This window comes from Heterodontus francisci, chromosome 7 (assembly GCF_036365525.1).
Source record: "Heterodontus francisci isolate sHetFra1 chromosome 7, sHetFra1.hap1, whole genome shotgun sequence".
In the NCBI taxonomy this organism is placed as follows: Eukaryota; Metazoa; Chordata; class Chondrichthyes; order Heterodontiformes; family Heterodontidae; genus Heterodontus; species Heterodontus francisci.
The window spans coordinates 121,574,369-121,599,872 of NC_090377.1; the positions used below are offsets into that span (position 1 = coordinate 121,574,369).

At 43.8% G+C, this 25,504-nt stretch overlaps 1 protein-coding gene across 2 annotated transcripts in view; it reads left to right on the forward strand.

Moving 5' to 3' along the window:
• Positions 1-24,011, forward strand: part of mdh1b (malate dehydrogenase 1B, NAD (soluble)) — a 65,210-nt gene extending 41,199 nt beyond the window's left edge. For both annotated transcript variants that reach the window (XM_068036075.1, XM_068036076.1), the window contains exons 6-10: positions 12,807-12,948; positions 15,938-16,113; positions 18,353-18,492; positions 20,743-20,899; positions 23,897-24,011. In XM_068036075.1, coding sequence (XP_067892176.1) covers positions 12,807-12,948; positions 15,938-16,113; positions 18,353-18,492; positions 20,743-20,871 — 587 coding nt within the window. In that variant the 3' untranslated portion in view covers positions 20,872-20,899; positions 23,897-24,011. The remainder of the gene's footprint in view (positions 1-12,806; positions 12,949-15,937; positions 16,114-18,352; positions 18,493-20,742; positions 20,900-23,896) is intronic.
• Positions 24,012-25,504: the final 1,493 nt, after the last annotated feature.

Below are 25,504 nucleotides of genomic sequence, written 5' to 3' on the forward strand. Positions count from 1 at the left end.
ACCTGAGAGTTATAATAAATTTCTGTTAAAGGGGAGTGCAACTCCATATCCTGTAAGTAATCCAGGAAAACCTTTCGTTATTCTCAGGGACACAGGAGCAACCCAATCACTCTTGCTGGGGAAAGATATAAGGTTTCCACCAGAGAGCGCTTTGAACGCTAACGTTTTAGTTAATGGAATTGGCAGGGAGTACATACCCATATGTTTGTATAAAGTACGCCTAGCGAGTGACATAATATCTGGGATAGTAACGGTAGGTGTTGTCCACAGTTTTCCAGTAAAGGGAATTGATCTACTCCTAGGAAATGATTTGGCTGGATCAAAAGTATCAGTTTCTGCTATAGTTACAGAGGAACCAAGTGAAATTAAGGAAATGGACCAATTATAGGAATAAATTCCGGGAATATTTCCTGCGTGTTTAGTCACCTGAGCAATGGCTAACCAGGATCCATCGTTGGAGGTAAAAGGGCACCACAAATAGATAGCCAAGTATCTGAAATCTTATTTGGGGATTTAGATAATCCAAATGAGATGTTTAACAGATCATCTATTGTTGCAGCACAGCAAGCTGATCCAGAGATATACTGAATAACACAGATGGCTCTATCAGAAGTTGAGGTGATGGGAGTTCCGGAAGGCTATTATATGGCAAATGGGGTTTTGAGCATGAAATGGAGACTGCCTCATAGACCTACAGAGGAGGAATGAACAGTTGTTGAACAGATAGTGGTACCACCTAAATATCGACAAGGATTATTAAGGTTAGCACACGACATTCCTTTTGCAGGACATAGGGGAATTTGGAAGACCAAATTGCACATAAACCAATATTATTACTGACCAGGTCTTACAAAGGATGTGAGACAATTTTGTAGGATATGCCATACCTGTCAAATGGTGGGAAAACCGCAACCTACCATAAAACCAGGGGATGAAGTATTAGTGTTGTTACCATTACAAGGAGAATCATTAAAAGCATGGTTCAGTGGCCCACATAGAGTGATCAAAAGAGTGGGTAAACTAGATTACTTGATTGACACCCCTGATCACCGGAAGAAGAACCGGTTGTGTCACATTAATATGCTCAAACAATATTACTGCAGGGAGGAGGATAAACCAGCACAGGTATTTCAGGTAATCAGGACTGTGGAGAAGGAAAATGATAGTGAGGATGAGGCAGAAACGGGCCTAGGAAATTCTCAGATTGAACCTCCAACTGTCAGATTAGCAAATACAGAATGGCTAGGAAAATTAGACAATCTGCTTTTACATTTAGAGGCATAACAGCATGAAGTCCTAACCAAGGTTTTCACAACGTTTCAAAAAGTTTGTAGGGATAAGCCGGGATGCACAACCTTAGCCACACATGATGTGAGTATGGGGGGAGGCCATTCCTTTAAAACAACATCCTTGCCGCTTAGGTTCAGACAGATGGGTCCAAGTGGAAGCAGAGGTACAATGCGTGCTGAAGGGCAGCTTTTTTCAATTTCTATTTTTTATCTATTGTAATGAAACGCATTTCAGGAATGGTGTTTCATTCTGCCAGGGGCGGAGGTGTTATGATCCTGTTTTTTTTTCATTTTCCGGGAGTATGCGGTGTGCTTTTAAGGCTAGAAAAGGATCAGTACTGCTTTAAGGCAGCAAGCTCCAGGGATTGAGTCAAAGAATGCATTCTCGTTGCCGTAGGATACAGCCAGCTTCAAATGTGCATTCTCGTTGTCGTAGGATACAGCCATTCAGAGAACAAGGACAAAGATACAATGTTGCCGGTTGATGTTTGAAATTAGCTGAAAAACTGGCTTTTGCGACACAGTTAACAGACACAGACAGACAGCTGGACCAGCATGAACGGAACAGAGATCTCTGATAATTTAAACTGAAGGAAGGGAAGGTAGACTGTGACAATCTTTGAGGGATAAAAGATTCTAAAGCCAAATTGATTCATTAAAAAGTGTTTGCAAGTTGTTAATTGCTGAATTCATCGCTGGAGAAGAAAAGCATCACTTCAACTGCTGAACTAGACTACGGACTGATCTACTGTTGAGGAACCTTTTTACCCCCAATCAGACGGCTGTGAGGACTTCAAGCAACCTTGGACTGTCCCACGTTGGAAGATTCCACTTCAGCAAGAGCATAAATCTGCAAGGGCATGAACTGTTTCTATTTTAAATGTTGTTTATATCTTAGTAGTGTTTAAGAATTTAGTTTTTCTAATTAAACAGTTAATTTGTTGATCTAATGACACTTGGTTTGGTTAGCCTCATTCAGGGGTTAATAGATGGTACAATTTGGCTGGGTCTTTCTTTAATTTGGAAAGTTTAAAATGATATGTTAGGTGATTTGTGGGGTTAGGGGGCAGGACTGAATCAACAGTGTGTTTCTCCCACCACAATCAGACTCATATATTTTGATTGGGGCTTTGTCTTGAGTGGTCGATCGTAATGGTATGAATTTATGGAACTGAACGTAGCTCATCCATGACTCTGGCTCTTGTGAACTATGAAATCAGCCTATTCATGGGGCATAGGTCACACTTCATAAGCATTCTTCCTCCATACAATGGATTCAGAAGCACTAAAGTTGTGAACATTACAGCGGCACAGTGGCGCAGTGGTTGGCACTGCAGCCTCACAGCTCCAGCGACCCGGGTTCAATTCTGGGTACTGCCTGTGTGGAGTTTGCAAGTTCTCCCTGTGTCTGCGTGGGTTTCCTCCGGGTGCTCCGGTTTCCTCCCACATGCCAAAGACTTACAGGTTGATAGGTTAATTGGCCATTATAAATTGCCCCTAGTATAGGTAGGTGGTAGGGAAATATAGGGATAGGTGGGGATGTGGTAGGAATGTGGGATTAGTGTAGGATTAGTATAAATGGGTGGTTGATGGTCGGCACAGACTCGGTGGGCCGAAGGGCCTGTTTCAGTGCTGTATCTCTAAACTAGACTAAACATTATTGTACAATATGTAACTAAATGTAAAACCCAATGTTCCAGTAAACCTCAATTATATTTCCATTAAAACATAAAACCACCTAGTCTGTGATGTAAACCACTTGCCATAACTTGGCAGCTATAATGTCAGAAGTTAATGATGGTAAGGAAAAATTCCTGTTCCTAATGGATGAGATCAAGCTCAGCAGTAAACCTGAATATGGAAGGTCACAAAATTGAAAGATTTTTAACAACAAAAATAGCTTGGAGCATATGGCTCTCATGATCTCAAAGTTCAAATAGCAATCATAAATTGTACACGCTGCATGCTACGAATTTAATGATCTCACCTGTATATTTTGAATCAGTTACAAACTTGTGGTATGCTTAAAATCATTTATCATTCTCTAAACCATGCACTGCAAACCTTCTAGTACCCTTTGTGTCATGCACCCCCAGCTATTTTTTCATCATTTTTGTAATGCATTTTTTCATTAATCTCCATATAATGCATCACCAGCCATCAACCTACTACATTCCCATCCAGCATCGTCTGGCTCTGCCCCTACCTCAGCTCATTTGCTGCTGAAACCCTAATCCATTCCTTTGTTACCTCTAGACTTGACTGTTTTAACGCATGCCTGGCCAGCCTCCCACATAATACCTACTTTAAACTTGAGACCAGCCAAAACTCTACTGTCCATGTCTTAACGCCCACCAAGTTCTGCTCGCCCAGCACCCCTGTGCTTGCTGACCTACACTGGCTCTTGAATAAGCAACGCCTTGATTTTAAAATTCTCATCCTTGTTTTCAAATCCCCCCGTGGCTTCACCTCTCCCTAATTCTGTTATTCCCTCTAGCCTTACGATCCTCCAAGATATCTGCGCCCCTCTAACTCTGGCCTCCTGAGCACCCCCAATTTTAGTCACTCCATCTTGGCCTTCAGTTGTCAAGGCCCTAACCACTGAAATTCCCTCCATTAACCTATCCACCTGTCTACCTCTTTCAAGACGCTCCTTAGACCCAACCTCTTTGACCAAGCTTTTTGTCATTTGCCCTAATATCATTTTATGTGGCTGGGTGTTAAATTTTGCTTTATAACATTTCCTGTGAAGCGCCTTTGGACATTTTATTTCGTTAAAGGCGGTGTACACTGTTGTTGTTTCCTGTCACCGACTGGTCATTTTCCCATGCTGTTGCACATAGGGGGCTGAATTTAGTGAGCCTGTACCGGGTCCTGGTGGCGGACCTGGAAATGTACACTGTTCCTGCTACTCAAGTGGGCAGTCGGCCCTCCGTGATCACATGATGGGTGGCAACATTACATATTGAAGGCGCGGGGTCTGGCCAATCATGCGGCGGGGGTGGAATGTGCGATGCCGAATATGGCGTTGGATGACTTCGGAGCAGGTGCTAGCGCCATATTTAAAGCCCTGTCAGCCCTGCGTCTATTGCTGCCTTGGAATGATTTGTTGCTTGCTGTTCACTACTGAGACTGACGTTGCAGTGACACCTGGACCCCCCCGCCTCTTGGAGATGGATCCTGCAGGATGGCAGCGGCAAGACACAAGATGGCCCCACAGTTTAATAACTCCTCCCTCGAGATTCTTCTCCAGGCTGCAAGGGAAAGGCAGAAAGTCCTCTTCTACAGCAATGGCAAGAAGAGGTCCTCCTACCTGACCAAGCAAGTCTAGATGGAGATATCTAAGGAGGTTAGCAGCTGTAGGGTGACCCCACCCCTCCGGACCTGGGTACAGTGCTGTAAGTGGGTAAACAAACCTCCTTTATTCTGCCAAGGTGACTACGCCATAACTCCTTTCTAGGGATTGCAGTGGCTACGCAGGAGGAAGTGGGACATGGGGAGGGAGGTGCTACAACTGAGGGGGTTAGGCATCACCTCATCCTGACGGATGCATGGCTGCATCTCGGCCACAGGCCACCTTCTTTCACAGCTGAACTTCATTAACTGCCCTGAGAGAAGACGGGAGCATGAACTATATATGATACCCCAGTTGGGGACACGAGGGTGCCAATAGCAGAACTGTCATGTTGATCTCCCTGCGAAGTATGACTATCTCCCTCTTTCCACTTGCAAGTCAAGAGGTCCCATAACAGGAGGGAGACATCCCAGACTGGCTGAGGCATCCAAGATCTTCAGCCTCTCTCCACAACTGAAGACGAGATAATAGAATTAGTGGGGACCCAGGACGGCCTCTCCATATCTGATGGAGAGGCTGGAGTCTCCGCGCAAGAGAATGAGGATTGTCTTCCATTACATACAGTTCACTTCTGGAGACCCACATCATGCTTGGTTGGCATGATGAGATCTGCACAGTATGATCCACGTATGTTTTTGTTCTCTCGTGCAGGTCGATGTCCGGAGGTGACTCAGGCAGAAGGGGGACAGCCATCAACCTCTGAGGAGGAACCGCAGTCAGAAGAAGCACTGTCCCATGACTCCGCTACACCCTGCACCAGCGCCGATACTTTCACCTTGGTGGGTTTCTGCTGGGCTGTAGAATCAAGATCACAAGCTGGTGAGAGCACTGCACATGCAGCCAAGCAGCTGGCTGAGACAGCTGAGGCCTCTGACAATTGGAGAACTGGTGTGGCCAGGCCCATACTGAACCCCTGGCTGATGATGAACCTTTGGTGTCGACAGCACAGGACATGCTGGAGTTGCAGAGAGAGGTAAGGCAACATCTGGCAGAGATGCCAGAGGCAATGCGCAGCCATGAGTCGACGATAGAAGAGTCCATTCATGCCCAGAGTGCTGCCATGTCGCAGGCATCTGAGCACATGGCTTCTTCCATCGAGAGGTTGGCAACCCTCATGGAGAGCCAGATCCCACAAATGCATGCAGACCTGCACACCATCGCCTTGGCCATGAGCTCAGTGCAGCAGTGGCAAGGCGAAAGAACGATGAGGCACCTGGAGTTTTCTTTACCTCCTTGTCTTTCTCTGTTGAGCAGGCAGGTTCAACAGAGCCTTGAAAGGGAGGAGGAGAGGCTGCCCTCCACAGCTGGGGGCTCTGCTCAGGGCGCTCCGAGTGTGGACACCAGCTCCTCAGCCCTTCCGCCAGTGAGCCCAGCTCCAGCAGCTACAACGACTGAGGAGAGTCCTGCACCTGTGCAGAAAACCCTCGGCATCCGGGACCCTCCAGGCCTCCGGCAACCTGAGGATGGCCGTTGAAGTCATCACGAGCCAAGGAGGAACCTGATCAGCAGCCTGCCTCAAGCCCAGCTGCTAGCGCTGGGGTCACACCTTGTAGAAGCATGCGTAAATGTATAAAGAAAACCACCTAGAGACACTTAGGGTTTCATGGGTGTTACGGCCATGTGGTGAGGGGTGTGAGTGGCTCTCACTGTTCAATTCCACCTGACCGTAGCAAGTGTTTTTGTTATTAGGGTTTTAACCCCTTTGTGTTTTATTTGACAAAGAAGCAGACAGTGACAGGTTTTCTTGTAGGTTTAAAACAGAAGATTAATTATTTATTGAGCAGTATGCCTTATCCAGAAATTGTCACAAATAAACCCACTCATGCATTCACTCGCACGTACACACAGACACACACACACACACACACACACACACACGAGAAGAGACAGATAGACAGGAAAAGGGGTAAGTGGTTTGAAGTGAGGTAGGGTTTCGGGGTTCACAGTGAACCTGTTGCATTCTCGCGGAGGTCAAGTCCACTTTAGTTGCAGGCCTGAGGTGTTTGTAGATTTCTCTGTTGGTTGAAAGTTCAGTTTGAGGACAGGGAATCACTTCCAATTCACTGCTACGCAAGTTCAAAATGTAGAATTCACAGCAGGGCACCTTCCTTTTTCACTTGCTGGATTTTCTCCCAGCTCTCAGCTGGTCAAGCTTCGGTAATGCTTTTTCCTAGGTCTCTCTCCCTCTCTCTCCAGAGAGCTACCTTTAAAGTTAACAGTCTCTCACCTCTTGCTTCTGTTGGGAGACAGAGATTTTCCTCCCTGTGGTGACCGACAGTGGCCCTGGATGTGGCTACTTCACACCTTCTTTGTTTCAGGAGAACCCATTCAATTCAAAAATGGTTTCAGGATGGGTGTAATTGACACTTCTTAGCTTTGAATGTATTCTTTTGTCCTTGCCAGACAGTTTGAATATGTAAAGGCAAGGTCTTTGGACCTTCAGCGGCCATATTTTAGCACATTGTCCTCATTTTTAAAAAAAAGCCCATTTTTGTAACTCCTCAGGTTGAGTTTTGTAGTTTCAATCACTGCACTTTGTGAATATCACACGGATGTTTAAAAATTTCCATTTGCTTCATCATGTAAAGTGCGTTTGATCTTGTAATTAACCTTCATTGTGTAAAAGTGATTATTTTATCATGCATTAGTTGTGAGCTGCTGACGTCACCCTTTCCCCTTAGTACATGTAAGCACAGCCTCATTTGAATAGGCTCTCCCATGGGCCATAATGCGTGGCATAGAACACAGATAGAAAGGGGGCGACAGACTGCACGCATTGAGGTGAGTCTTTATTGTTTTTACTCTGAGTGGTCATCATGTGGCTGACTAAATCCAGAATAGACGTCACAACTTCGGATTTCCAGGTGGATGCTTCCGACGTGATTCTCCAGCTCTCCCACACCACCATTCCCACAATAAATTCAGCCCAGGGTCTCAAGACTGAAGTGCAATATTTAAGCAGTAGGGGAGGGAAGTTGGAGGGGTGAGAAAAAATGAGGAGGAGTGTGTAGGCAGGAGTGGAGAAGAGAGGAATGCACTTCTAACCCTCTATTATTATTTATATAAAACATTCCCAATCCTTTGTTATTTATATATCCCTCTCCACCACTAATTATTTTCTGTTATGCATATTCCAAACCCACTTATATTGTTTATATGACACATTCCGAACTCTCTGTTAGCCTCCAAATAACCTAACCCCTCTATTCCCTACACAAAACTCGAATAATTCTTTATTATTCTCTATATTTCCCCGTCCTCTGCTATCCTCTATGGAACACACTGCCAACTTCTGATATTTTTCCTCTTAAGCTGAACCCTAAACTTCTATTCTCCTTTATAGAATATACTCCCAATCCTTTATTATCCAGCAAGTAACATTTTCCCAACCCTCTATTATCCTGTAGAGAATACTCTGCCAACCCTTCATTATCCTTTTTATAATCCTTGCAATTTTGAATGATCTTCTACTTAGTACACACTCAGTCTTCTATTATCTTATATTTAACATGTTTTCAAAGCTTTGTTATCCTTAATATAAACCTCACAACCTTTTGCCCTGTACAATACAGTGTATATCACTCTCGCTCCTTTACTAATTCCCACAGAATACTCTATTTTCCCTCAATTCCCTATAGAGTGTTTCAATCTATAATTCCTTGCAGACAGATTGACAAGTTTATATTATTTCCCGTAGGAAATACTCCCAAATCTTTGTTATGTTTTACAGAGCACACTTCTATCCCCCCAGTATGCTTTTTAAAATGTTTTCCCAACTACCTATTATCCTTTATAGAACAAACTCCTGATTCTCTATTATCCTTTTTAATACTCTTCCAACCTTTTCTTTACCATTCTCCCAACCATTTATTATCCTGTGCAGAACACACTCCCAATCCCCTATTATCCATTATATCAGGGTTGTGCAACATACGGCCCATGGACCAGGATCCGGCGTGCTAAACATTTCCATTTGGCCCATGGGTCCCAGGACGATTCCTCATCCTCACCGTGAGTGGAGATGAGAAATTTCCCTTTGTCAGTCCAACTTTTAAACTATTGCGCTCAGTTTCACAGGTGACAGCCGCTGACAGTAGGTTCTGACTTTTTTTTTTAAAACCCCGCTGTGAAACCCCGAGTCTGTTGGGAAGCGGCTGAAGTGTGAGGTGATGCATCTGGGGAGGTCAAGCAAGGCAAAGGAATACACGATTAATGGGAAAATATTGAGAAGTGTAGGGGAAGTGAGGGACCTTGGAGTGAGTGTCCACAGATCCCTGAAGGTAGCAGGACAGGTCGATAAGGTGGTTAAGAAGGCATATGGAATCCTTTTCTTTATTAGCCAAGGTATAGAATATAAGAGCAGGGAGGATATGCTGGAACTATGTAAATCATTGATTAGGCCACAACTTGAGTACTGTGTGCAGTTTTGGTCACCTCATTACAGCAAGGGTGCAATTGCACTAGAGAGGGTACAGAGGAGATTTACGAGGATGTTGCCAGGACTGGAAAAATGCAGCAATGAGAAAAGATTGGATAGGCTGGGGTTGTTCTCCTTGGAACAGAGAAGGCTGAGGGGAGATCTGATTGAAATGTACAAAATTTTGAGGGGCCTGGATAGAGTGGAGGTGACGGGCCTATTTACCTTAGCAGAGAGGTCAGTGACTGGGGGACATAGATTTAAAGTGATTGGTAGAAAGATTAGAGGGGAGATGAGGAAAACCTTTTTCACCCAGAGGATGGTGGGGGCCTGAAAGGGTAGTTGAGGCAGAAACACTTAACTCATTCAAAAGGAGTCTGGATATGCACCTCAAGTGCCATAAACTGCAGGGCTACGGACCAAATGCTGGAAGGTGGGATTAGAATAGGTGGATCGTTTTTCAGCTGGCAGAGACACGATGGGCCAAGTGGCCTCTTTCTGTGCCTTAAACTTTCTATGATTCTATGGTGGAAATGGTCTGTAAATATGGAGGCTGGTGGGGTGGAAGGTGAAGACTAAGGGAGGGGAAGGAGTGAGAGCAGAAGTGCAGGAAATGGGAAAGACAAGGGCCTTGTCAACCAAAATGGAGGGGAATTCTTGGTTGAGGAAAGGGCAGACATACTGGAAGCACTGATGTGATGATGATAAAGGTGGCATCATTAACACAAATATGATGGAGAAGGAGAAACTGGGAACTGGAATAGAGTCCTTTATGGGGAGGGGGGTGGGTAGGTGGTGGTGGGGGTGGAACAAACTTTAATCAAGGTATCTGTAGGAGTCGGTGGGTTTATTGTAGACATTGGTTGATAGACTGTCCCCAGAAATGGAGATGGAAAAGTTGAGAAAAAGAAAGGTCAGGTGGACCATATGAAGGTAAGGGAGGGGCGGAAATTGGAAGCAAAGTGGATGACATTTTCCAGTTCAGGCAAAAGAAGGAAGCAATGTATGAGAAAAATTGTTGAGGGAGGGGCAAAGAATGTTCCACATATCCCACAAGGCATAGCTAGGAGCCATACAGATTCTCATTATAATGACACCTTTTGTTTGGTGTAAGTGAGTGGAGTCAAAGGAGAAGTTATACAATATACGAACAAGTTCAGCCACACGGAGGAGGATGGTGATGGATGGGGATTGGTTGGGCCTCTGTTCAAGGAAGAAGTGGACTGCTTGCAGGCCATCATGGTGTCAGAATGAAGGTGTGGAGATAATGTCTGTTGTATACTGTACATAGCATTTGCTCAGTCTGTTATTATCCTGAATAAAACACAATCAGAACCCTCTATTAGCCTTGCTATAACACACTCCAAGTTCTCTCATATCCACAATATAACACACCCAAGTCCTCTATTATCATCTGTAAGATAGACCTAACTATTATCATGCATGGAACACACTGTCACAGCTCCATTGTTCCCTGTTTAAGCAAGCTCCATCCAAAATCTCTTGTTCTCTATATAGATGCTTGAACTGGAGGATTTTTTAAAATCAGAATTGATTTAGGGTATATAGTTCCTAGTTTTAATGATGCAGATGACATAAGTTGGATGGTCAAGCATGCTTTGATCTGATTGCCATGTATTTGAAAAAATTTTTGACTCAAGAACAGAATGTTCACTAGTATGGATTGGTTAAGGCAGAAGGTATCCCAATCATATTTTACAATGTTTTCAAACACGACACACAGCAGAAGGAAATTAATGGTTCAGGCCATTGCATCATCTTCTGCTGAAGGAGATTGTGTGATAGCAAATGGCAGCTGGACCAGTGGAAGCTTGTGCATTTGTAATTCTAAATCATACTGTTGGTAAATAATATTTTAACCAGTAAAATTGTTTATAGTAGAATATAATGGATGCCTAGGAATACATTACAAACTGGAATCTAATCAAGAGGTTCAGATGGTTTATATGTAGAATAATAGATATCTGGGAGTGAGTTACAGGCTGGAATCAATCAAGGGATTCAGATTGTTCATCTGTCTAATAACTGACACCCAGAAGTCAGTAATAGGCTGGAATCTAATCAAGGGGTTCAGATGATTTATATATAAAGTAATTGATCCTGGGAGTGGGTCGCAGGTTGGAATCTAATCAAAGGATTCAAATGGAACTCAATAGTGAGTTGGAGGGAATTAATTTAATTAAAGAGTTCAGATGACATGAGACTGAAATTCAAGGTATTTATAACCTTCATTTGAGCCCAAGATTAAGTAACAGCCTCAAGCTTATCCATGGTATCATTATTTTTTGATTCTGATTGTATATGATGGTTTTATTAAATTTTAGGTTTGTTTCTGTGCACCAGTGGCTGTTGAGGAAGGTGCCGTCAATACAAGATGACAGATCTGCTAGGGCAGGGGTATTCAAACTGCAGTCCATGAGTCATTTGCAGCTCAAAAGGGCACATCAGTTCTATTTCTGTTTTTATTTTTTCACGTTTTTCTTGTTGGAATTTCAAGGGCTTGAGATTTGGAAAGATCTGCTGTTAGTAATGTTGTCTATTGGCAGATAAACCTTAAATCCGATAAAGAAACAAAGACTTGCCTGTATATAGTGCCTTTCATGACACCCCAAAGCATTCTACAGCCAATGAAGAATTGTTAAAGTGTAGTCACTGTTGTAATGTCGAAAACGCGGCTGCCAATTTGCGCATAGTCAGCTCCCACAAACAGCAATGAGGTAAATGACCTGAAAATCCATTTGAATGATGTTGGTTGAGGGATAAATATTGGTCAGGCCAGTGAGGAGAACTCCCCTGCTCTTCTTCAAATAGTGCCTTGGAATCCTTTTCATCCACCTGAGTGGACAGACAAGGCCTCGGTTTAACGTCTCACCCAAAAAACGGCACCTCCGACAGTGCAGCATTCCATTAGTACTGCACTGGAGTGTCAGCCTGGATTTTGTGTTCGTGTCTGGAATGGAACTTGAACCCACCACCTTCTGATTGAGAGGTAAGAGTGCAATTGACTGAGTCATGGTAGACAACTGAAGGTCTGTTACGAGCATAGTTTGAGATGTAAGCAACTTAATAGGAACATTAACTTCCTCGGGTTGATTTTCTCCACCCAAGCACTAAACAGGAGAAATGCAACTGAAGTGTGATGCACCTGCCCACCTATTGCTTCGTCTGCTTGCCCCAGTCCCCCAGTCTGCCAGGGCTTTGAACAGGTCTGGGTCATCTTTTCTGGGTTCCCAGGCTCTAGGGAAAATGAGTTGGAAGGTCAGGAATGGTCCCACCTGCTCACTTCAATAGATCTATTAGGCCAAGCACCACACCCACCATGCACAGAAAGTTCTGCAAATCCTGCAGCAGTATTGAAGAGACAGAGACCAGGCCCTTTTATCCTGACCCTTATGCTGAGGGCACAGAGTGCTTCCTAAGGGCAGTGGACTATAAAAATCAATGGTTATTTGTGGTTCGCAGGGCTACATGATATGCTTCTAAGTGGCCTATTAAAACAGACAATGATGAACTAGAGTATCAGCAATTTTTTAGTTATCATAGACTGATTGGCAAATCCTTGTCTTCTAAACATTAGAAGACTGCACAAAGATAGGACTTATTTAGGTTGCATCTGAAATTTGCCTCTTTATTGTATTAGAACAATTGTTTAATGTGTGCTTTTCAGCAAGTAGCTTGTTAATGGTATTATACGTGTTGTCCCTTTTCTTCCCCCTCACTATAGATGTGAAAGATGTGATTGTGTGGGGAAACATCGGTAGAAGTATGTATATTGATCTGCATAGAGCACGTGTCCATCGATACGAAAGCGCCATATGGGGACCAGCCGAGTTCTCACGGCCTGTACTGGAGATGCTGCACCATACGTACGAAGAAGGTTTTTGGTGTTGGGCTAGTCTGGACATTATACTGCACTGAAGCCTTTTCTGCTGCTCTGCTAGATAGTAGACGAAACAGCTGTTGCAGCAGTTCTGACGCTCAGAATTGCATAGTTAGGATTACATCACTGGGCAAACAATGTTTCTGAAAAGAATACATTAAAAAGATGTAATAATTTCAATCTTAACCACCACACATTATCTTGGACAGTAGGTGCTGATGATGGAGGATGCCAGCACCAGAGCCACTGGGAGGAGGTGAGGGCTGGGGTGAAGGTCTCTCATTGGTACACAGCCAGTGGGGTGGTCCCTATTCTTGGGGATCGACCAATCTATTCTGTTACGTGCATGCGCCACGGAAACCCTCTTCGTTTTCTCAGATTTTCCATGCTTCCCTCTCAATCTATCTACTATTCTGCTTTTCCCATTTACAACTCTTTTGTTTCGTTTCTTGTCCCATTTTCAGCTCCATTTACTTTGCACCATCATCCCTTTATTTAATTACTGCTGTCCTCCACCCTATCTCAAAACTTCTCCTCTGTTCTTTTCCTGTCCCTGTATTCTCTGGCTTTATACTTATCTTAAAGTTGTTCATCTCTAAAGTCTTCCAATTCTGATGAAAGGTCATCAACTTGAAATGTTGGTGGGTAATTCTAATCCCCAAGGGGGCAGGGACGAGTGTCGGTATGTGCTGGGGATTAAAGCATCAACAAGTGCTGGCGTGGCAGAAACCTGACATGATCCTGCTGCCTTCCTCACTTTAAGTGGTGCACGCTTTAAGGTGTGTGGGAAACCCTGTGGGACAGGTGGGTTAGCCATAATAATATGTAAAGTGGCAATTGAATGAAGATTTAATCCAGCATTCTGACTTTAACTGCAAGCACATGGGTTTCCAGAGCTGTCTGAAACTTGCCAGGATCAACAAAGTGAGAGCACAGGAGGGATTGAAGCTAAAGGCCTGCTTGGGTCTGCAAATGAGACCCGACCCGAGCACGACAGAACCCATCCGACCCCGAGCCCAACCTGGCCCGAGTCCTTCCATTTTTTCCCACACCCGACCTAACCCAACCCGATCATCAGTTAACCTACCTTCCGTTTTTCACTTTGTTCCTTACATGCACAAGCTTAAATTAACTGTAACAAAACCACCTTTAAAGTCCAAAAATTAAATTAACATTAGAGTCACTTACCTGAGGTTGTGATAGAGTGCGTCTGATCCGGCCCATACAACTCCCACTCCCACCCCGCAAAACCCCTCCTGTCTTGACTTACCTGTGGCCTGGGTCCAGGGATTCGGATGTGTGCTGCACCACCAGCAGTCACTGCTCCTGCGGTGGCGCTGCTCAGTGAAAGAGCTGCCAGCCTCTGATTGTCTGGCAGCTTCCAACAGGCGGAAATACCGCCACAGAGGCCCTTGATCCTGGGGAAGGATCACTGTCCACCTAAATACCTAATAGGTACTTGATTTGGTGGGCCTTCCCCACAGGAGGTGACATGGGGCTCGTGCAGGCGCTTTTGAGACCCCCATCGCCCGGATAAAATCCAGGCCACAATACTTGTAACTTGAATATGTCGTGTCAACTATAGACTTTAATTCAAGTTACCCTTCTCTTTGATGATCTCCATTGGCTCATTGTCAACCTGTGCATTAATTTTGAAATCCACCTTTCCATTCTACCAATCCACCCATGGTTTCTGAAACCATCTACAAATCTGACTCCCAATTCTTACCCTCTGTGGATTCTGAATCCCTCCACTTTACAACCAGCAAGGATCTTCAGCAGTCTCATCCCTAACTTAGAAATTGCCTCCATAGCCCTTTTCCACCCAACAAAGGCCTCCTCAAAATATATCTTTCCAGTCTTAGGTTTAGGATGAGGGACGTAAGTGGAGAGACTATAGAAAGTGGGATTGTTCTCCTCAGACCATAGAACGATAAGGGGAGATTTAATTGAGATGTTCAAATTTATGTAGAATTTTGACAAAGTAAATAGGGAGAGATTACTTCCACTGGCAGGCAGGTTGATAATCAGAGGTGGGGGGTGGGGGGCAGCGGTGGGTGGTCAGTGGTGGTGATGAGGAGAATTTATTGTATGCAGCGAGTTGTTATGATCTGGAATGCACTTGATATGCTGTATGATTCAATAGAACCATAGAAAAGTTACGGCACGGAAGGAGGCCATTCAGCCCATTGTGTCTGCGCCGGCTAAAAAAAACTAGCTCCCTAATCTAATCCCACATTCCAGCACCTGGTCCGTCACCTTGCAGGTTACAGCACTTGAGGTGCATGTCCATGTACCTTTTAAATGAGTCGAGTGTTTCTGCTTTCACCACCAATCCAGGCAGTGAATTAAAGACACCCACCACCCTCTAGGAGAAAAAGTTTTCCCTCATGTCCCCTCTAATCCTTCTACCAATCAGCTTAAATCTGTGCCTCCTGGTAACTGACCTCTCCACCAGAGGAAACAGGTCCTTCCTGTCTGCTCTATCTCGGCCCCTCATAATTTTGTACGCCTCAATTAAGTCACCCGTCAGCCTGTTCTAAGGAAAACAACCCCAGCTGATCCAATCTTTCCTCATAGCTGCAACTTTCAAGTCCTGGCAACATTCTCGTAAATCTCCTCTGTACTCTCTACAGAGCAATTATGTTCTTTCTGTAATGTGGTGACCAGAACTGTATGCAGTAATCCAGCTGTGGCCTAACCAGCGTTTTATACAATTCCAGCATTACATCCCTGCTTTTGTATTCTATGATTTAGTAAATACCCCATTCTCTCTGAGTGGTGTCTGCCATGCCTCCCCCATGCGAAGCACTTTGGGCCATTTGTCACATTAAAGATGCTATATAAGTGCAAGTTGTTACTTGTACGTTATCCAGTCAGCCTCACTTGTTAGAAATAATTACCAAGAAGTAACATAGCTTCACACTAGGTATTGCGTGTCATTCAGTATGTTTGCCTCAATTTCTTGTCCACAGGAATTGGGTAGAGGAAGAGTTCCAGGAAGAAGTACGTTCTCACCGACCAAAAATTCAAGCAGCATTGAAAAGCCATCTGGGTATTTCCACTGCCGCTGCAATACACAAAATCTTGCATTGCTGGTACTTTGACTCGCCACCGGGGGAGATTATATCTCTTGGAGTCATCAGTCAAGGTGAGCCATCTCCTTTTCTTAGCAATGTCTTTTCTTTCTTCAATTTTCTCCCATCTTTTCTGCAGTGACTGACTGGTGCAGGGAGTGGTACGGATCCATAGGCAAGGAGTCACTTATTGAAGTGGCCATTTATCACTACAAGCCCAGGTTTTTGTGGAAGACATCACAGTTTAGCTCAGTACCATCCTCACTTTAACGTGCAGACTTTCCAGCAGGAGTTACAGGAAGGAGTAGGAGATCTGGTTGATTTTTCTGCCGTCTAATGCAGGAGACATGAGGTCAATGTAACACCCCTTAAAGATGCTAGAAAATGAAGCCAAGATTAAGAATTGCACCTGTCGGAGCTAGGCCACTAGCTGGCAGCGCACTTACCAACCATACATCCGGAGTGCTGAGCCACTTCTATCAACCAGCAATAGTTGGCATTTTAGTAGAATTAGATGAAAAGACCAAGCCTCAAACAGACCGCCTTATGATAAAATTTTCCCTATCTGTTGTTCCCAAGGCCACAATTACCAGCATGTTACTGACTCATGGTAAACACAAACAAAATTAAAATCAGCAGCTTGAATTTCATTATATCCAAAATATTATATAATATATAATGTAACATCTTTCCAGATAGTGGTTAAAATGTGGAACTTGCTACCACATGGAGTGGTTGAGGCGAATAACATAAATGCATTAAAGGGGATGTGTGATAACTTCATGAAGGAGAAGGAAATGCTGATGGGGTTAGATGAAGAGAGGTGGAAGTAAGCTCAAGTGGAGCATTAACACTGGCACAGACCAGTTGGGTTGAATGGCCTGTTTTTGCGCTGTAAATTCTGTGTGATATTAGGGTCAATCATATGAGTCTGCAATAGCAACAGGGGATATCACCTGCTCTCAGAATGAATCGGAAGTCCAGACGTACACTGCCCATAGTTTTCTGACCACTGCCTGAAGTTCAAATCTGTGCTGTTCCTGGGTAAAGCTTCCATTTATAAAATTATTCCTGAAATTCATGTGTATTACTTTCTTGCTGCAGTGTCTCAGTTGCAGAACTTAGTGGCAGCAGAGGCACAAAAGCAAAATGGAGTAACTGTGATTTTTTTTTTGCTTGCTTCCTGTGGTGAAGTGCCTGGCCTTTACTTTATACCTTCATAACTTCCTTCTCAATTCCAACTCTCACGTCCACCCTCCCCTGCAACTTTAGTCTGGTAGGGTAATGCTGGTGCTTCCCCATGACATGATTGAGAGCAGGATCTCAACATATGGGCAAAGTATGGCACCTGATCAACGTATGGGCACCACCTGTGTCCAGCCACTCTGTGGGGTAATGCATTGGACCTACATATGCTGCCATTTGATATTGTCTGTGGATGTGGAGACCATATGGGGCAGGCCCTATGCCTAATTGTATGCAGATTCATTTTCGTTGCACAAACAAAGTGAAAAACTGAGACCAACAGAGCAGGATGCCAAGGTCGAAAGGAGTAAAAGAGTGCATTAATGTAAATCAAAGTGGGGGGAAAGGATGAAAATGCAAGTCCACATAGGATGCAATTGTGAGCAATATTGCATGCAGTACTGGCACAACATATACAGTGAGATGCTATTAGTTCTAAAATTTGCAGTGGGATTAACGGTCTTTTTATATTTATGAATACTTAACTGGAAATCTAAGCTCTCCAGTCTGGGTGTTTAATTTCACCTGGTAGTGCACTGTTTAAAATGTTTGCATTAGATCCGCTTTGTGCACAATTTTACTGCACAAGAATCCATTCTTTGGATGAGACATTAAACTGAGGCCTCGTCTGCCCTCTCAGGTGGAGATAAAAGGTCCCATGGTACTATTTTGAAGAAGAGCAGGGGAGTTCTTCCCAGTGCCCGAGTCAATATTTATCCCTCAACTAACACCACTAAAACCGATTATCTGATCATTACCGCATTGCTGTTTGTGGGACCTTGCTGTGCACAAATTGGCTTCCCTGTTTCCTACATTCCTACAGTGGTGACTAGATTTTAAAAAGTATTTCATTGGCTGTTATGCGCTTCAAGATGTCCTGAGGTTGTGAAAGGTACTGTATAAATGCAAGTCTTTCTTACACAAATGTGTTAAACAATGCACTATGAGAGGAAATTAATACCCTCTCCCAGATTACTGGAATTTTGTGTGACTCCGCCATGTCAGTTGTTACAAGGCAGGCACTGAAATATTTAATGAGATGCATTATCTTTTGATCCCATGCTCCAGGTGATTTCGATATTCCATCAGGCCTCATCTTCTCCGTGCCAGTTCGATTCTGTGCTGGAAAGTGGGTGATCCAGTCACAGATTGAGATCAGTGAGGAGACAAAAAACAAACTGAAGTACATTGCTCAAGAGCTGAAGTTGGTAAGTTCGCAATAGCAATAGAAAGTTATTCAGCCCTGCATGACAAAATACTCCTATGCCACACAGACCCGATGAAGGGGGACCTCAGCACACTATCAGTACAGTGTCAGCCATGGCTCAGTAGGCAGCACTATTACCTCTGAGTCAGAAGGTTGGGGGTTCAAGTCCCACTCCAGAGACTTGAGCATATGATCTAAGCTGACATTCCCAGTGCAGTACTGAGGGAATACTGCACTGTCAGAGGTGCCGTGTTTCAGATGAGACTTTAAGCCGAGATCCCGTTTGCCATCTCAAGTGGACATAAAAGATCCCATGGCTGTACTTTGAAGAGCGGGGGGAGTTATTCCCAGTGACCTGGCCAATATCTATCCCTCAATCAACAGCACAAAAACAGATTTTCTGGTCATTATCAAACTACTGTTTGTGGGATCTTGCTGTGTGCAAATTGGCTGCTGCGTTTCCAAAATCGACAACGGTTCAAAATGCACGTAATTGGCTGTAAAGTGCTCTGGGATGTCGTGAAGTCATAAAAGGTGCTATTTAAATGCAAGTTATTTCAGTCATTAAATGGCTGTGATACATGTTGGGACCTCCTGAAGATTTGAAAAGTATTTAGAAATGCAAGTGCATTTCCCCTGTTAAGAGGTGCTGAACATTGCCTGCTGCCTGGCTAATTTGTTTGCTGCTATGAGCAGCATCTTGGAGGAAACAGATGCAGCATTGGGCGTGGGGTACAAGCTACATCAGAGTTGTATCTGCTTAATTAGTCTTGATAATCACTAATGCTGTAGATGATCACAGCATCTGAAATGGAGAAATGATCAACCTTTGTACATGCATGGTGTAGACTGGGTGAATGGTTTGCCTATTGTAGTAGATAGTCACTTCCTATCTCTGTAACCTCTTTCAGCCCTACATTCATTCTTCGAGTTCTTCGAGAACTCTGCATTCTGGAATCTTGTGCATACGCAATTTTTTCACTCCTCCATGGTAGCCATGCCTTCAGCCATTTAGGCCCTAAGCTCTGGAATTCTCTCCCTAAACATTTCCTCCTTTAAGATGCTTCTTAAAACCTACCTCTTTCTCCGTGCTTTTGGCTACCCGTGCTAATTTGTGTCAAATTGTGTCTGATAACGCTCCCCTGATGTGCCTTAGGATGTTTTACTACGTTAAATGTGCTTTACTATGTTACTATGGGTCAAAATCCTGGAACTCCCTTCCTAACAGCACTGTGGGTGTACCTACACCCCAAGGACTGCAGCAGTTCAAGAAGGCAGCTCACCGCCACCTTCTCAATGGCAATTAGGGATGGACAATAAATGCTGTCCTAGCCAGTGACACCATGAATGAATAAAAAAAATGCAAGTTCTTGTTATTTGATGGAAGGATTATTTAAGGAATAGAATAAACTGACATAGTATGGAGATGCATGATGCATTTCTCTGGCATTTGAAACAGATCACGCAGCTGTATAATTGGCATATGTCTCCAATGTTCGTGCCATACAGCTCATGCATATATAATACTTTTGCCAGTGTCAGGTCCTATTTGGTCAGCACTACTTGTGCTTGATGGCGTCAAATTGCAATACCATAATACCACTTTACTTTGTTTCATGTTCAGGCTATTAGGCTGAAACTGGGCAGCAGATACAAAATTAGGGATTCCATTGATCTTTTTATGGCCTTATCAACTTGCACTGGCACCTTTTAATGACCTACATATCTTTGCTCCTCTATTCCACTTAAAATCTTAACATTTGAGGTGTATTTTTCTATTCATATTTGCAAAATGTGAGCACAGTAGTGTAGTGGCTTGGATCTGAACCAGGTTGTAAAGGGTGGGGTGGGGGGCATGAGGCCATGAAGGGATTTAAAACAAGGATGAGAATTTTAAAATCGAGGCAAATGTTAATTTTCACCACCTGAGAAGTAATCAGGTGGGACAGATAGCCTGCCCTTCGTGGAATCTTCACAATTTTCATTCCATAGATTTCCATGGAAGGAAAATCAGACAGGTTCTAGAGGGGGCAATCTTCTATAAAGGTGGTGAAGATGAAGATCTACCCCTCACTGTCCTCTAAAGTGAGTTCGCAAGGCTGTGGAGACAATAACTAGGAGAATGTCTTTCTCACGTTAACTAGGCATGGGCAATAAGTATTACATTCTGTGAGCAAATGAAAAAGTAGTATTATTTCAAATTTTTCCTTTAACTCAATCATTTTTTTTGTGTTCCTATCCCATCCCACAGGAGCTTCGTTTAAATTTCACTCCCAAGGAGGGAATTGAGATGGAATCCAGTGTCTCATCTGGTCATGAGCTACAATTTGGAGCAGAAAGCAATGCAGAAGGATCAGTCTCCTTTGAAAGGATGATTTAGTTACAATAGAAGAACAGCAATCAGAGAGGTAGCTATCCTTCAATCATTTGGTTACACTGCATATATAAGAATATGAAGTCAGGAAAATCAGAGGGATTTCCGAGCGTTTGAATCTTTTCCATCGAAACCACCACAGTACACCTCAATTTGGGAAAAGGAAGGTGTATGGCTGTGGCAGAATGACTGCTTTGCCGCAGGCACTCAAATTAACCCAACCCCATCTCAACACAGAGAAGAGTAGATCCTGAACATGCTGGTAAATTCTGCAGGTTCCACCACAACCACCTACGGAACAGCCCAAACCTCAAGCTGCAACATTTGTCAAGGGTCTAGAATTATGGCAACAGACTCATAGGCTTGTCTACTCGCAGTTACTGGGGGTGAAATTGGGCGTGTTAGCACTCATTTTTTGGGCACTACAAGGTTGCTCAAGTTTTCAAAATGCCATCCATGGCACACTTCTGTGAAGTGCACTGGCCGCTATAGTGCTATATGGGTTAGCGAACACGTCCACTTGAAGTATGCAGAGCAGGCAGATCATGACATCAATCAGCGTACAATGCTAACTTAACGTCAGTAGTGCCATTTTGGAGTTCCACGCTCCAGCTTACACCCTCTCTTAACCTCCTATAGTTGGACACATGTTCAACGGCAGGAAGGTTCCACTGCCAGCACTATTTAAGGGGATTATCAACTACTTACAGGTTAGTTGGTGCATTATTTATTCTGGCTGTTTCTGCAATTCTGTGCATTTTGGGCACTTTTCAATACTTGTTAAAAGTTTCACTAGTCTACAAGGAGTGGTCCAGTTGCTGCTGAAGTGAAACATGAGTGGGAGAAGGAACAGAGGTCATGCAGAGCAGGACAAGTTGCTAGAAGAGGAAGGTGGGGAAAGGATTTCATCAGGAGACCATATCCGCAGAGGTCTTTAAGGAATAGCTCCGTTGGAGAACAGATTGAAGAAGTGCTGTGATGACCTGGGAATCCCTTTGCACACTGGTATCCAGAACCATGATGGCAGCAGTCTGGGCTTCCATGACAACAAGCTGAGATTTCATTGCAGCCCTCAGACAGTGGGTGGATGCTGCTTGTGCTGCAATGGAAGCTGAGAAATCAGCCATTGGATGCTGCATCATGTTTGGCTCTGCGGGTGTGTTGATGGAGCTGGCCATCTTATTCTATGTTGGAAAGTATGGGCTCCAAGCTCTACGCAAAGCCCTATGCATAGGCTTTCTGGTGGGCTTTCAAGTACAGCAAGCATTTCGGTGTGTACATCCATCAACCTTCTGTAGCCTGACTGATCGAAGTTCTCATCTGGTACCTGCAGCTGTGAAATTGAGTGATAGTATGTCTTCATCTTCGCTGTCTTCCCACTCTCCCACCACTGTCTGGGGCAGATTGCAGTTCTTGGGTATCTTCAATGAAAAAGGCATGAGGGTTGTTATTGTGGTAGCAGGACAGGAGAAAGTAAGAAGTGCATGCTTATGCCATTTGCAGCTTGAAAGTCAGAAGTGAGTTAGGGATAAAGGGGAAGTGAAGGAAAAGGAGGATTCGGTATGAGGATACCGTCATCTTCAATGGATTAACCCCTGCCAGTGGCCACAGCCTTAGCAACGCCCCTTTCCATAATGGCCAGCAACATCTCTTTGGGGGTAAGGACATGCAGGCATGCTTGTTCCCCTCCAATTAGTTTCTGCTGCCTCTGGTTGCATTCCACCTTTTCCTGCAAGAGAGAGGAAAGTCTGTCGCTGAGTGTCATGCAATCTGTTTGTGTTTTATGGCTTTCATGATTGAATAGCTGGCATTGTGGGCAAGCTGTGGAATACTGGCGTGAGGCTTGTAACAGTGCTAAATATGTGTGGGTGAGGTAAAGCATGTGAATGTTAGATATGAGTCCTGATTGATAGAGATTGTAGGTAGTTAGATGACGGGGGTGGGGTGAATTGAGCAGTGACTGAGTGTACTGGTTCAGTTGGTAGGTTATGGCATTTGAAGATGCATTTACTGATGCTAACAAATCGTGTGAGGACATTAAACTTCTTCCAACACTGCATCTGGGACCTTGGGGCTATATTCCTGGCATTAACCTCCACGGCTATTTGTTCCCACTGCCTTTTCAATGGGTGTCTGGAGGGTCGACTGCACATCAGCCCCCCCCCCCCCCCCCACCCCCAAGGATACAGAACTTCTTTCCTCCTTTCCATCTCCTGCACCAAGACCTCATTGCAGGGTCTGAAAACCTGGCTGCCTGCTGTCTCTCAATCGTCAGCCATTCTTCACTTTTCTTAAGGTCAGATTCAGCTGCAGAATGATTCCAAGTACCTGCTGCAGCCACAGTGCACCTTCCCTTTAAGAGTAACAGGCCAACTTTAAGTAGTGCAAGTTCGTAACCATGTAAGGCTCCCTGCTGATACGTGCAGCCAATGAACAGCACAAGTAGCGCTTGCTGCACATCACAATCCCTTGCACATTTTTAGGGACTATCCAATTTAACCCCCAATTTTAAATAGGCTGCGTTTGCTGACAATGCAACCATTAGGTGGCGCAGTACTTGCACATGTGCAAATGCAAGCTCTTCAACTGGAGAGCTTCCCTGCTCAGTGTGGATATTGTTGTAGCTGGAAGAGTTAAATGTTACATTGGAGAGTGCCATGAAATTGGATGGGGAAGTGAGGCCATAGTCAGTTGTTCCTTTATGTTAAATATACCTGGAATCCTTTTCAGTTTTAAAACACAAGTCCTCAAAATTTAACAAAAATTAGAAGTACTTTTGTGACACACTGAACAGAGAGGTGACCCTGCTGGACGATGAGGTGGCCTCCTCCTGCCACCCTCTGGGATGATGACTTCCCTCTTCTCCCTCACGGGCTCCAGTATTAGATCCAAGTGGGTGTTGCTGAAGTAAGGGTTTGTACAACAGGAAGGAAAATGTAGGGTTGTAATAAGTTAGAACTAGAAGCTTGGATCAGAAATAGGCTGGCCTACTTCAGTCTAATTGCTCATGTTCTTCTCTCTTCTATTACAGGCTGTGAACTGTACCCAAAGTGTGACACAAATGGAGCAGACAATGGAAAGGGCTTTGTTTACTGAAATAACAATTGTTGAATGTTACTTTGTTAATTAAACAACGAATCAGACTATTGAGTCCTCTTTTAAAATGTGTGTGTCACTATTGTTACGACCAGGTGAGAAATGTGTCTAGGGGTCTTTTGCAGTCTTTACCTGTCTTAATGTAACAGGGTTTAATTTTCAACGCACTGTGTTTTGAGCTCCCCTTTTTGTGAACCCTTGTTCACAGTTTCTAATTATAAAGCAAAGAAATGAGCACACCAGGTTTTCTCAGGTTTAAAGAAGAAAAATGAAAATTATTAAACCTTAAACTTAACTCTAATATAGTTCACAACTATGGATATACGATGCACCCATGCTAGCATACACACACGATATACACATGCAGATAGGGACAGAAAAGAGAAGAGGAAAATATAGTAGAGAGCAGTTTGAGGCAATTTCAGAAGAGTTTCTTGTTTACAGTGCTTCTAGCTCACTTGATTGTAGGTAGTCTTGCTTTTCGTCAGGGGTCAGTGTTCCTTTTAAAGCTTGTTAATGTAGGAGACTTTTCTCTCTTTGGTTCACGTGTTTTCACAAGATTCAGTTCTGTGGGAAGGGGATGGAACAGGCAGATAGGAGAGGCTGTAATTATTGCTTCAGTTCCAGGAGCACACGGCGTTCTCATTTCAAATCCTTTGTTGGGAGTTCAAATTCTAAAAAAACTTCCATATTGCCCAGCAGGTTAGTCAAGTGACTAGCTCCTATTTGGAACAGTCTCTCTTGCGGGTTTTGTGGATTGTACCTTAGGAGTTTCTGGAATTCTAGCTCCCCCCCACCTTCAATGTCTGGTAATCAAAAGTCCATTGTTGGGTTAATGAGTCAGGGCATAGCCCTTTGTCCCTTGTTCCAACACTGTCGGTTACCATGCAAATGTCTTTCCGGTCATGGACTTGCAATTTTAAGTTTTAATGTTTTTTGAATATTTTTATTGAAATGGTGAATGTTAATGACTTGATCAGGGTACCAGGAGTTACCAGGGCTCCGTGGAACGTGTGAGAGATCAATGTCAATGGAAGTACAATAGTTAAACCAATGTCCCTTAGTGATCTTATCGTTTCAATGATTTATGTTGATTCACCTCCCTTGTGTTATTTGTTTCCATCATTTCTCCAAAGCAATTAATCTGAAGATGTCATCGAGATACACAGGGATGAGAAGGACAGGAAGACTGTCAGACCCACCACTGCACGCTCTACTCACCAGAACTTATGCATCACTAAACATTAATTATCAAATGTCTAGGGGAAGCAAAGGAAGACAGAGGGTAAAAAAACACTGTAACCAATTTCAGGGGAAAATTCTGGGAGATTCACTCCTGACACCCTTAAGCATCAAGCAAGCTCCAGAAGATTACGGTTACAGATGTTGCATTTCTAGGTAACCTGAACCAAATCTCACATTCCTGATACAGCAGTGTCAACTGCAATGTCCTCTTCACTCTGGAAATTATAAGGTCCCCTTTAAAGCACATCTGCCAGTAATCTGTTGTACAGCCATCTAATTGCACTTTTTTCTTATCTAT